The sequence below is a fragment of the Larimichthys crocea genome, chromosome X (assembly GCF_000972845.2).
Source record: "Larimichthys crocea isolate SSNF chromosome X, L_crocea_2.0, whole genome shotgun sequence".
Classification (NCBI taxonomy): domain Eukaryota; kingdom Metazoa; phylum Chordata; class Actinopteri; family Sciaenidae; genus Larimichthys; species Larimichthys crocea.
The window spans coordinates 24,583,002-24,597,046 of NC_040020.1; the positions used below are offsets into that span (position 1 = coordinate 24,583,002).

Here is a 14,045-nt window from a genome sequence, read left to right on the forward strand (position 1 = left end):
GTTACTACCAAAATCCTAAACAAATATGAAGCTAATTAATTCAGTTAGTTAATAATTCCCTAAAACCAAACACTACCCAAACAGGAGTACATGGAGCATTTTAAAGAGGACTCTTTTCAGCAGTGGATTGAACACATTGTGGCTTTAGTCAATATTATGGAATCAAAATGAAGAAAACATGCATGATCTTGGACAATAATGTCGCAGAGAAAGAAGCTTTATATTATAAATTGTTGATTTTAGTCTTTTAATGAGATTTGTCCATTAAGGTGGATTTCTCCTTATACATAGAGAGAAGACACAAAATCTGCTCATACCAAAGAAGCTCCCAAGTGGTAAAGGAGCAGAAATAGGTTGCGTGATCTCATGATGTGAAAGTCTCATGGGATGACAGGGCTTTGTGTTGAATTCACTGGGAGGGAATCAGAGAAAGCAGTAAACACAGTCAGCCACGACACCAGGAAGCTCTAACAGGTGGATAAGAAATCTGAATTAGAAATTACAAGTTTGCCGCGTGCTAAGATAAACACAAAGAGTCAGATAAAACACAAGCATTGTAACACAATCATCTCTCATTGAACAGGCGGGCACTTTTTGCTCATTTGAAGTCACAGCCTTTCAAGCTTAAACATTACATAAGTAGGTTTTTTTTAAACCTTTGTTGTTCACTCGCTGTCACTTTGTGAAACCAGGTTGAGTCTGTGGGTTGGTAAACGATACAATCGGGAGTGGCAGTCAGATTGTGTTATGGCATGAAGTGACCTTTAACATAGCTTTACAAAGATCATGAAACAATAGAGGCATCAGTGGAAAGAATGTGAAACTCTACACCATCCATGTCCAAACATGACACACAGAAACAAAGTCAATAGACCTGCTTGAAAAAATTTTTTTAAAATCCTGCCAGAGCGAGAGTACACCTTATTTACATGATACTATTCATCACTAATGCCTTCATGTATGCCAGATTTCCTGTTGATCTGTCAATATCATCTAAAAACCAGTGTACATATTATATGTATTTATTATTGTGCTGGGAAAGCCAATCCCAAAGTGCCGAAAACTGTAATTCCTGGATTATCCACTTGAGGCTGGCTGCAGGTAAGTCAATCTCCATATGCTTCCATGTTAAAATGTCCAACTTCACAGAGAAATAAACATGTTTACAGCCTGGTACAAAAACTGTTTTGGTTCTCTGTACTGAGTCTGAATTTATTTACTCCCTGTTAAAATTTATTAAGCCTTAAGTTATGCATAATTAACAGTGGCCACTTGATTGACAGGTGGGTGGCATTACAGGTGACTTGTTTGAGCACCCAGGTGTCATTTGGCCCACCTTAGGTCCACGTCTCTGCCATTTCTTTTAGCCAGGAGGCCAGATGGCGTTGGTCAGCTGGACAAAGTTTGAGCTTTAAAACTAAACTAAATCTAAAATAGCCTTGATGCAACATTACCATTCATTCATCTTTTTTCTAGAACAACTTATCTTTATCATAACCACAGAGCCAATCCCAGCTAACATTAGGAGAGAGATGGGGTACACCCCATCACAGGGCTGCAACCATTCACGCTTACACACATCTACGGGCAATTTAGAGTCACCAGTCACCTTGGCCGTCTTTTGTAGCTCGGGCAACTTGGTGACAAGCTGAGCTTAATTACATCAGCATTCATTTGGAGTCATGTTTATTGTTTCTGTCCACCTGATGAATGCCAAACATTCACTCTCTTTGACGATTCACACAATAACTAACCAACTAGTTATTAACTTCGTCTGAGATTTTTCACTAAAAACAGCTTCCTACTCTGAGTACTGTTGTGTCTCGTCATGGGTGTTAATGTTAGTCTTGTTCATGTTCAGTGTTTTATGTTTCTAGCACTTCCTGTTTTATTTTGTACTCACCTTTTCCCTCTCGTTTCAGACCCTTATTTCCTCCCTTTGTGTGTTTCTTCCGCCTTAGTAATTGTTTGCCCCTCCCTTGATTGGTTTCACCAGTTTTCATTCATCTCCTGTATAAATAGTCCTTGTCTCCCTTTGTCCTTGTCAGTTCGTCTTGTTTAGTTCAAGTAAGTGTATGTCAAGCGTGACTTCCTTTTCGTCAGGTTTTCTTGTGTTCCAAGTCTAGTTTGAATTGTAATCGTGATCCTTCTTGAGAGTGCCTTTTGTTTGTTTCCATGGTATCCTCCCTGCGTGCGCCTTTTGTTTGTTTCATTGGAAATAAATACTTTTCCTTTGATGACCTTGTCTTTGGAGTCGTGCGTTTGAGTCCATTAGAACTGTGCATTAGGGCATGTCAAGTACAAACCAAGATAATGAGAGAAACCGAAACAATCGCCTAAAATTGACTAAAAGACATGATGGAGTTTGTCGCACATTTTTTGTTTGTTCCACTGTTAATACAAAGATATTAACTGATTGCGCAATGTGACTGCGTATACACAAGTACTGACACATATACGCACTTTCACCCATTGGTTCAGCAGAGTATATTGCAACATACATCTTTGTGTTAGAATAAATCATTTGTTTAAGTGTTTGTTCAGGAACATTTCTCCTACACACACATTTGGAACACTAACACTATTCATACTAATTCACTTTTTCCAAAGCTGGAGTTGGAGAACAGAAGTGGTGTGAAAATATTTGACCAATAAGAGTGATTAAACAGATTAACACTCATATTCACACACGCACACAAAACATATATTTAATCTCTGCACTAATTTCCCTCCTAGTTTTTAAATAAATCCAAATTAATTATGAACAGAATAAAACACAGGATGGTTACACAACTCATCAAAATAGTCAGTCAACAGTCAAAACACTGTAACACACATTTAAATGCTTAAATGTTTACACATTATGAACTATAAACAAATGTGTTTTTATCATAGGTTATCATATTTGACTAACTCCTTATTACTGTATATATGTCAAAATTATTTTTAAAAGGTTTTGGTCACTTCTAACACAAATATATCACATATATAACACAAAAACCCTGTTACAAAGAACATTGAATCATGTATATATAACTTATTATATTCTATGTTCTATGTTCTCCTCCGCTACACATTTATCTGACACTTTATATCATTATATTTACTAATAACCTTTTAAAGTTTGCACATACAAAACATCTTATGAACTATGTAGAACGCTTTAGAATAACTAACCTATGGTCACTAAAAGTAATTCTAAATCACTTAAAGTCTGTGTACACATTAGTGCATCAGTGATAATAACACAGTATGATAATAATATAATGTGTATAATAATATAACTTTCTGTAAGGAAGCATTCTTGAAGAGTACTTTTAGCTTTGATCTTTTTAATATATTTTGGTAATTTTATACAAAAAATTACTTTTTTGCTTACTCTTCATCCAGGACTTCTGCATTTAAGGAAGTATTTTTACATTGTGGTGTTGCTGCTTTTACCTTTTCTCATAAATGCTTCTGACACCATAGTTTCTTCCTCATTCATTAACTGAATAAGCTGAATTTCTTGTTTCCATTCATTATTCTTTGTTCTGAAGTTTACTTAGAAAGTCACGTTAGTATTGAATGCTACTATCCTGTGCGGAGAATGCCTCTTCTTGACTCACACGGTTAAGCCAGTTTAATTAGACAGAATTCATTATTCCCACAGCTAAAATCCCTAAACAGCAGGTTGTTGCCAGAGATACACACTCACAACAAAAAAGACCAGGTTATGGTACTTTAAGTGATACTTCAATTACTTCTTACTATAGTTCTTTTCAATCTTATCTGAATGCATCTATTATTGTGTGACCTACCTGTGTACACAATACACCCTATATTTTCCCTTATACAAGAATAGATATAAATCAGTAAACATAAATGTGTCTACAAATACACAGAGATAATCTTAAAAGTGGAAGATGGGAACCTTACTGAGACAGACTTGGACAGAAAATAAAATGACATAATGCCGTGAAATATAAGCTGAATCTCTTACCAAATCTGGCTTTTAGGTGTTGTGAAGCGCCGGTGTTTAACTCTTCTGACACCTGAGACTCAGGTGCACCACTAAACGGCTGAAGGGTGTGTTGTTCTGTGACGATGGTGGCTGACTCCTCTGTGCTGCACAAGGGGGCAGGACTCCCACGGTTGGCTCCATGGCTTAAGGGGTGTATGGCAAATGCTTTTGTTCATGCGTGTATGCTCGTGTAAGTTTCTGCGCATGAATGCCTCTGAGAAAGACAAGGAAAAAAGCACAAACAGACAACAAGTATGGAGTCAGCAGGTCACACCTCACTAGTGTTTATTTTGGATAGAAGTTCATCTTTGTCTACAAGAAACCAATTCAAATATCTGACACAACCTCTTAAGTAAAGTTTAACTTCCAGACTGTGGCAATATATAATTACCATAAAAGTTACATTAATGGGTTAATTTTTAAGGAAACGCAAATAAACCCAACCCAGTCATCATGTTTGCACGACAAAATAAAGGTTGGCTCCAGTGGTTGGATCTATTTTTTTCACTTAATACAACAGATAATATATGTTTAGGATTATATGTCAGTGTGTTGTAAAAGTAAAAAGTAATTACAAAAAGTGCCAAAACTTAAAACAAAAATCAAAACACAAGCTACTCTGACAAGTGGGAATCTTTGGTATTTATGTGTACACACACACCATGACATGTGCACGGTCGGATCAGGTTAAACTGGTTTGTTCGCCATGGTGCTTCAGAGAAGTGGTATTCAATATTATGAGAAGTAATCCATTTATTATAAAGGTTACAAAGCAGCTTTAGCAACAGACTGCATGAAGGAGTGTCTGTATGTATAAGCACCAGGTATAACAGGTTGTGGCAGTGTCATAATAATAAAAACATTTTTTTTAGATCAGAAGATTGATACTATTTTATTATATTGTTATATGATCTTCTCATTTAAACATCACAGATTGGTGGTGATAACTGGTTTAATCATTTCAGGATGTTATGAAAAATACCTCTAGCGGTGGAACATGTGACTAAATGACTTGGCATGTTTCTGCAGTGTTTTCCTCAGTGGCTCTTCACCTTGTATCATGTGAGAGCTCCCTACACAGCCTCTTCTTTCCATCCTCATGATTACTCCCCAGCTGCTTCTCCGGCATTAGACCACTGGAGTCTCCTTCTGCCACCTACTGTCAGCTTGCTTGTTATTTTGTTATATTGTTTTACTTAAATAATTCTAAATGTTCCCAAACTTGTCTAGGGTTCTTCTTTATGTTCTGCCAAACCTCACCTGCTCTATATAGTCCACTTCTCTCTCCAGTAAAATCTCCAAAAACATAACCACATGTCTTTTGCTTTTTTGAAGATGTTTGTCACCTTGATTTATTTGCAGTCTTCTTTGTATTTGTGAAGGTACCCTGAAAATATCCCCATGTATGTGGGCAGTAATGATATATTTTACTAGTTGGAGTACCAAGAAGTAGAATTAGCATCATATCAGTTTCAGGTTTATTTGTCAAATGTTGGTTAACACGGGTTTAACAGTACAATGAAATGTGTTGGATGAGAAAAAAACAGGTCAGTTCAGCAGTAAAGCTAGAGAAATAAAATACAATAAAATAACATTTTAAGAAAACAAAGTGTACTATCTAAGTATGTATAAATGTGCTATACACTATATATATATATGAGAAAGGGTTGTGCGTAAAAGTCACTGCATGAATAAATATCAGCATAGTACATATATAATATGATACTGATCCATATAAATATATGAAAATTGAGGATTGGGAGCAAGAGTAAAGTAACAAATGTATACAGAGGAATTGTATTAGTTCCCGTATATAAAGAAGAAATGATACATTTCTCCCATAGACAGAGATTCTGAGTACAAACCAAGACGATATACTCTGAATGACACCTGGTTGCTCAAACAAGCCATCTGTAACAGCACCCACCAGTCAATAAAAGCAGCTATGCTGTTAATTCTGCACAACTTTAAGCCTTCATGGGCTCAGGACAGTTGAAATTAGCTATACAGACCAAAACCAGGCTGTAAACATGCTTATAACACATAGTACTACTGTTATTATTGCTACCATATCTCCATTACAGTTTATAGTTAGTTTATGATTTACTGCCACTGTGCATCTGTGTCTCTCTATCACAGGTTCCACTGCCACTGTAATCATTTTATCAGTCATTGTAATTGTACAATATGTTTGTGTTGATTTGTCCTGTACACGTGACATCTATTGCACGTCTGTCCGTCCTGGGAGAGGGATCCCTCCTCTGTGGCTCTTCCTGAGGTTTCTTCCACCTTTTTCCCTGTTAAAGGTTTTTTGTGGGCAAGTTTTTCCTCACTCGAACCGAGGGTCTAAGGACAGAGGGTGTCACTCCCTGTACAGATTGTAAAGCCCTCAGAGGCAAATGTACTTTGTGACTTTGGGCTATACAAATAAAATCTGATTTGATTTGATTTATTTCTGCTGTGATGTTGGACATTTGAACATAGAGACTTGTTCAGCCAGCCTCAAGTGGCTGTTTTTTTTTTGGCACATGCGCACAGGCTGTTCTTCAGTCATTCTCGGGTCCTCCGCTGGAGGGCAGTGTGCGCTTTGGTCGATGCTTAATTCGTCTTCCGTGTTTTGTGTCGACGAAGAAGAACATGCTCGACCCAAACAGACGCCGCTCACACACGTGAGAGGGACAAACTGCAGAGATTACAGACCTCCGTGTGTCTGAATGCAGCTTCACTGACCGTCAGAAACATTCACGAAGCTCCGCACGATGCTGTTTACTCGGAGGTGCGTTCAGTGTCTGACGGCGGTCGGAAACAGGCAGGTCATCAGATGCTGCTCCGCTGCTCAGGGTGAAGTGAGGGTCAGGTTTGCACCGAGTCCCACAGGTAAGCTCTGTGCTTTATTGACATGTGTGGCTGCATGCAGTGTGTTGGATATGAGGGATAGAGCATGGTCATCGGAGTTAAATGGATTTCTGAAAACATTAAAATGGGTGACAATGCAAGACAGAAAAATTTGGTTTGAGTCTAAGTCACCTGTTTCCAGGGCTCAAAGAGGGAGCACGCCTCTATAGGTATCCTTTCATAGGAGACTAGAAGGAGGTGGGTATTGTTTTGATTGGATGATGGAATAGGTGGAAATGTTTTTAGTTAATTAAGTTAAATTGACGTACATTTTGTTGATTAATTCTGAATGCACGTTGTTTGTTTTGTTTTGATTTTATTGCAGAATTTAATATGTATCAAGGAAATTATGTTTTTTATTGTTGATCATGACCATCCTCCCTTACACAGATCTACTCTGATAGGCTAATTTGAACTGGAGAAAGCCTATCAGATATATATATTATATTATATATATATATATATATATATATATATAATTATATATATGATTATATATGTATTATATATGTTTATATTGATGGTTTTGGTTGACTGAATAAAAGTCGACCTGTTTTTCTGCACACCTCCTGGCCAGCGTGATGCTTTTGTGACCCTGCATCTCTCTTTACGACAACATCCCTTAGCACTATGACACGCAGTTAATATACAATAAAATTGACCTATCTGAATTTAAATTAAACCTGTGCAAAGAAAATAAACTCGTGATAACATTTTTAAAAAATGGAAAACTATGTAAAAAGTAACAAATAGATATAAGAAGGTGATGTTCTGACCATATGTTGTTCTGTGCTGCAGGTTTCTTACACCTCGGCGGCCTTCGAACCGCTCTCTATAATTACATCTTTGCCAAGAAGTATGGAGGTGTGTTCATCCTGCGACTGGAGGACACCGATCAGAGCAGGCTGGTACCAGGAGCTGCAGAGTCCATAGAGGACATGCTGGAGTGGGCTGGTGAGAAACACTGCACTGTAGTCATCTGGTCTGTTACAGTTATTGAATTAATGGTGCAATGTTATCTGTAAATTACGCAATGAATGTCATGTGAGAATTGTTTATGTCCTCATTATTTTATAATTTTGCTTTAGGTCTACCTCCAGATGAGAGTCCTCGTCGAGGCGGCTCTGTTGGTCCTTACCTGCAGTCTCAGAGACTAGACCTCTACAATCAGACAGCCAAGCAGCTTGTCGAGAGCAATCACGCCTACTACTGTTTCTGCAGCTCTCAGAGACTTGACCTGCTCAAAAAAGAGGCCGTAAGGAGTGGACAGATACCTAGGTAGCTAGATAACATAGATTTACAGTTATACCTAAACATACGAGCAGGCTTCAGGATGTTTTTGTTAGTTTTAAAGCGTCGGCTGTGTTTCCCTCTCTCCCCAGGTATGATAACAGGTGTCGTCACCTTCGGGCTGAGCAGGTCCAGGAGAAACTGGCTCAGGGAGTGCCACATGTGATCAGGTTTCGGTTGGAAGAAGGTGTCGAGCCTTTTCAGGATCTGATCTTTGGAAAGAATCATCATGACGTAGCCCAGGTCAGATCTGTAGTGAATTCACTCTGTTTCAGTGGTGTGAGGAGCATCAGTTCTCCCTTTATCAGCAAGCCAAAGACTGACTTCACAACTGTTAAAACTAAAGCTCAGATGTCTGAGGCAATGTAAGCTTAGTCTGTCATACCCTCTGCTGTCTTCTTTTAGGTGGAGGGGGACCCTGTAGTGAGAAAAGCAGATGGTTTTCCCACCTATCACCTTGCTAACATAGTGGATGATCATTACATGAGGATCAGCCACGTGCTGCGAGGGTCTGAGTGGCTCATCTCCACCTCTAAACATCTCCTCATGTACCGTGCGCTTGGATGGCAGCCGCCCACCTTTGGACACCTGCCACTTCTGATGAACAAAGACGGCAGCAAACTGTCCAAAAGGCAGGGGGACATATTCATTCAAAGCTTCCAGAGAGACGGAGTCCTGCCGGAGGCTCTGCTGGATATCACGACCAACTGTGGATCTGGATTCAACAGTGAGTGAGGAAATGGAGAGAGTGATGTAAAGAAACTGCATTTAATCACATGCATTTATTGTTTATGTTGCTTTACAGCCAATCGAATTGGCCGGAGGATAGATGAACTGATCTCTGAGTTTAATCCAGAAAAAATAACGACACATTCAGCTCTGATAGACCTGGAAAAACTACCAGAGTTTAACAGGTAAGTCAGGACTGTCTTTGTCTCTTTCTTTTGTACTGTATTGTCGTGTGTCTCATGCTAACAGGACATAAAAGCTTCTTTCAGCTCCACTTTTTGGATAAGTTGGAGTGTCTCATGTTTCCTTGGACTTTATATCTAGAGCCACCACAAGGTCAAATATTTCAGGGGCAGTTGGGGACTTCAGGAGGTTATTTCAGGGATTAGTCTTGTTCATTTTCTTTCCAGGATTCAGATAAGAACATCAGTACAGCCAGCACATGGTTATCTTAGCACAAAGAAACAAGGGGAAATCAGCGAGCCTGGCTCTGTCCCAAAACAACAAAATCCACCTACCAGGACCTTTTTTAAAACTCACTATTTCACACATTAAACAAGTGTAACAACAACATGTTGTGGATCTACAGGGGGTTATATACTGGACTTTGTCTTGACAGTAACTTTTTACTGTTGCACCAGCTGTTTGTAAGTTCAAACCCAGGCTAGTTATAATGTAAAGATATGATTTATGCATTACTAAAATAAAAACCGGTTGCACCACCAAGATATGTTACAACATAACTCTTTTAAGTAGGTGTAAATCGGTAAAATCTGAATTTTTTTCTGCCTCTCAGCATATTTTTTTGCATTAGTTGCAGCCATATTACAGCACAGTGATCCAGTAGAGACTTGGTATGATATTTAAATTTTGATCGCGCTTACTACATTGTGCTATGACGCCAAGTGGCTCACGCCAGCCAGAAGTCTAACGTGCATGGTAACCATGACAATGGAACCTTTAGAGCACTGATTGGTCACTTGCCTTAGCTATGACTTTAGGTCCAGATGAGTTAAGTTATGCCCCAAGTAATCCTGATGCAACCAGTTTTAGTAGCTGGTTTAGTTACAAACTAACAGTTATTAAGCCTCACGTGTGGACTTTGCACACAAAGCTGGTGCAGCTCAGCGCTGGTGTTTTGTAATACCCGTGAAGTTGCCAGGCCGCCAGCAGAGACTCGCTGCTAAGCTAAGAAACACCCGAGCACACAACCTGCCAACTGTTTTTACACTTGTTTGTGAGGCGAGCCCCGTCCTTCTGTTTTCAGTCTTTATGCTAAGATAAGTTAATCGGCTGCTTGCTGTAGCTGAATATTTACCAGACAGCTATGAAAGTGGCATCAGTCTTTTTCTTGGCCTCTCTGCTACAGTTGTACAAAGACAATAAGGACATGTTGAAATATTTCTTTATGTATCAACATGGCCTTCCTCAGCTGACACCCTTTTTACCCGATTATGCTTCACTTTAAAACTGTCAGTCTTTGTACAATGCTTTATTCTGGCTGTTTGAATTACCATTCTTTTTTTTCTTTTTTTTACCTTTTTAAGTTATAAAGATCGTTGTTCAAATATCGGTGATCTCTCTGATTGAGGCAGAATTCACCTACAGCATCGCATTGAGAATGAGGAGCAGTGCCGTTTGCTGATAAAGGATCTGCAGGAACAGATCCAGCAGGCCTTTATAGCAGAGATCCAGGGCAGAGACGTACTACATGAGGATTATATCAGGCGGGTGCTACATCTTCGTAAGGTAAACCTACTTAAAAACATGTATTCATACCGTATTTTCAGCATGCTAAATGTTAGATGCGTTTTGAGCCTTATACAGCTGAGGCTAACAAAGCTTCGATTGAGTCTGCAGAGCGTAAGTGTAACAGATCCACTGTACACTGGCTTAAAGATAAGATAAGATAAGATAGACTTTATTGATCCCACACTGGGGAATTTCACTTGTTACAGTGGTTCACAATATACGAGGTGGATAAGAAAAATCCTCATAAATAGGGGAGGGTAGAGTGAGCTCCCCACGTACAAAGGCTGAGTCCTTCCTGCAACAACCCGGTTTCAACCCTGGCCTGTGGTCCGCGGACCCTGCTGGTCCTGTCTATCTTCAGCTGTCTACTCTTATAAGTTGAAAGCTGTCCAGAGTTAGCAGCGACTCTAAAATGAGTTCATTCAGCCACGTCTCTGTGATGCTACACTCTCGATCCACCTACTCTGTAACCTGGTTAGTGCCGTTAGCTCTTCCTTCTTATTAGGCAGATCTTACATGCCCCTTTTAATAACAGACAGTACACATGGTTTATATCGTCTTTTCTGCTCATGGCACTTTGATCCAGCTAAGTCTTTATTTTTTTTTTAGGAAAAAGTCTTCTCAGACAGAAAACCCTGCACAATAACTGTAACTGCATTTACTGCCAGTTTAATATTATCGGTATTATCATTCTCATGAGTAGCTGTTTGAACCATCTGTGTTTGTCTCAACAATTGGTGCTATTTGTTTATTTTCAGCTCATAGCAAGAAAGGAAATGAGGAACGATTTCTATCTATCTATCTTAACATCAGCAGGATAAATTCTGAGTTCTTTACCTGGACATTTATGTCGTCTTAACAAAATATGTTTTTGCGTTTCAATCATCTGGGTTTTCCCTCAAAAACTGACTTAGATACACCTCTGTGAATCAGGAAACCATAATTTATTGAGATTAAGATACGTTTTTAATTTTCAGTTTCTAACTTTATTTATTATTTTATTCCCAACAACCTTTTATTTAGACTTTTATGCGCTCTCTCTCCTCCTGTCTGTACTAGTTATTTCTCAATACTGCTTCCGTGCCTCTCCAGTAATACTGAAACTGTTCTCTTCCCTTCTCTACAGGGTCACATATCCTCCCTTAAAGAGCTTCTAAGTCCGGCTTACTCTTACCTGTGGGTGCGTCCTTCCATCTCCAGCCAGCAGGTGGCATCCCTCACTGCAGAGGCCCATCATATTGCTTCATTAGTGCTAAAGTATGATATATTAATAGCTGCACTTTTTCTCTGTAGAGACTGGACACACTGTTTAGCAGGATTGTGAACTTGTCTGTGTCTGTGTGTCGTAGATTAATAGCTGAGCGAGGTGAAGAGCTCACTGTGGATCGACTCAATAAAGATCTGAAGACTCTGGCGAAGCAGACTAAAGCCACCAAGTACAGAGAATTGATGAAGCTGCTACGTCTGACTCTCAGTGGTCTGCAGGTATGATGTCTATTGTTACGATTCATAGCTCTACAAGTGCTACAGGGTTTCCTGCCTGATATTGGAATAAGGGATGTGGTAACTTCAAACTAACCCAGAGCCAGCACCTTGGTTTGTTGAGTCATTCCTCACTCGCCAGCTGCGTGTGACTTATTTCATTTTCTCGTCTCTAAACACGCAGGAGGCTTTTTATACATGTCGCCCTGCTGCTTTGATTATCTACATATTGTGCAAAGTAAGTCAGATAAATGCTGGCAACGTCGCTCTAAAGCTAGGTGTGGATAAAAGACATCTCAGTCAACTGAAAGAAAAATAAAAAACTAGATTTTAGAAAAAGGTCATTGTCATTTTGGTCAAATTTGTCAACACAACAGGCACAAGGAGGCATTGGTGCATGTGTTTAGACTAGAGTGTCTACATGACTGTGAGTCAATTGCCTGCCAAGTGTTTGTATTGTCATGTTATCTAGGCTTTTTAAATCTTCAAAAACTAATACTGAAACTAAAACTACTAAACTAAAATGAAACATTTTAACACAATTAAAAGCTAAACTGAAACAAACAAGCTCACTCTGGATACTGAAACTAAACTTCACTGAAAACCAAAATTAAAAAAATGAAAATAAAATATAAAACTATAATGACTTTAATTTCAGAAAACGTTTTTCTGATATTAACTATCGTTGATCTCTAGTTGACATGGAGGGAAGTGTGTGTGGATTCTGTACCAGCACAGAGTTTGTCTTAAAAAGTTGTTAGATACAGGCTCGTCATGCCAGTCTTATAAGTCTTATAGCCTGCACCGGGCTTCAGTAGAGGAGGTTATTAGTTCAGTTCTTATCACTTCTGCATTTTAAAGCTGCAGGAACTACCTACCTTAATTGTATTTCTATATTTTTTATGGTATTTTCATTTTAAACACAAACACAAATATCTTCCTTACATGATAAAAAAAAAATGAAAGAACACTGGTGAATTTAATCACTCACAGTTTTTCAGCATTAGATGGATCTCTCTGAAACTGACTTCACTCTGAACAAATCAAACATAGATTAACATGTTTGTTTTTCTAAGCCTTGTGTGCGTTGGATTTTATTTATGAAGAACACCACTTGCACATTAATATTTTAAGATCACTTTGACTGTCAGAGGAACTTTTAACATCCTCCTGTCACATGCAATTTTCATTTCTGCATTTTTTTTTATGATTGAAATAGTTTTTTTAACTTCACCTCAGCAGTTGCAACTATTTTCGGGTGTTGTCATGAAGAAATACTTTTTGCTGGACTGTTACAGTTGCACATGTTTTTTTTTTTTTTTTTAGTTCTGTCCACGGCATGACTAAGCTAAACTCTGAAATAGCATATTTAAAGTGTAATAGTAATGACTAAGCCCTTGAATGATCTACAGAAACTCACCACAGTAACCCTGGAGATATTCGGAGGTAATATGGAAAGAGGAAGTCGATTGTGATTGCTTACTATCTGTTTTTCTTATTGTCTGGTCTGATTGCATTGCTTCACTGATCCCTGATCTCTTGTCCTCCTTTGACCTGCAGCAAGGGCCCAGTGTTGCTGAGATGATGGTGTCTTTGGGGCCTGCAGAGATCAGCCACCGATTTAAGAAACTTGTGCTGCTCTCAGAGACGAGTTAAACACCGGACGGCCTGTCACCTCACAGACTAATGAACATGATGTAAGACAAGAGCTGCTGCATGTTGGGAGTTACATCCAAACACCTGGTGATTCTGCCAAAACCGTCTGGGACACATTTAAAATGAACTGCACCCGGCTGAAAGAAGTGGAATAATACTTGAATTATTATAAATATTTTATTAAAAATGGTTTTACTCACAGGCTGTGTTTGTTTTATTCACTTCTGTCAGATCTCTA

The 14,045-nt window shown here is 38.8% G+C and overlaps 2 protein-coding genes across 3 annotated transcripts in view; one reads left to right on the forward strand and one right to left on the reverse strand.

The window, feature by feature from the left end:
* The window catches only part of LOC104926860 (uncharacterized), a 35,253-nt gene extending 31,202 nt beyond the window's left edge, over positions 1–4,051 (reverse strand). The window contains exon 1 of the mRNA XM_027282641.1: positions 3,983–4,051. The gene's annotated coding sequence lies outside the window, so the exon portion shown is untranslated. The remainder of the gene's footprint in view (positions 1–3,982) is intronic.
* A 2,531-nt stretch (positions 4,052–6,582) lies between these two features.
* On the forward strand, positions 6,583–14,006 carry ears2 (glutamyl-tRNA synthetase 2, mitochondrial). Of its 2 annotated transcripts, none has more exons than XM_027283418.1 (10): positions 6,583–6,880; positions 7,697–7,852; positions 7,987–8,176; positions 8,281–8,431; positions 8,594–8,915; positions 8,994–9,102; positions 10,513–10,666; positions 11,796–11,926; positions 12,019–12,154; positions 13,564–13,641. In XM_027283418.1, exons 1-10 carry the CDS (start codon positions 6,763–6,765, stop codon positions 13,624–13,626), a joined length of 1,530 nt encoding a protein of 509 aa, XP_027139219.1. In that variant the 5' UTR covers positions 6,583–6,762; the 3' UTR covers positions 13,627–13,641. The 2 variants fall into 2 exon arrangements, with proteins under 2 accessions (XP_027139219.1, XP_019115635.2); XM_019260090.2 differs by lacking the exon at positions 13,564–13,641 and adding an exon at positions 13,712–14,006 and having other exon boundaries at positions 6,585–6,880.
* Positions 14,007–14,045: the final 39 nt, after the last annotated feature.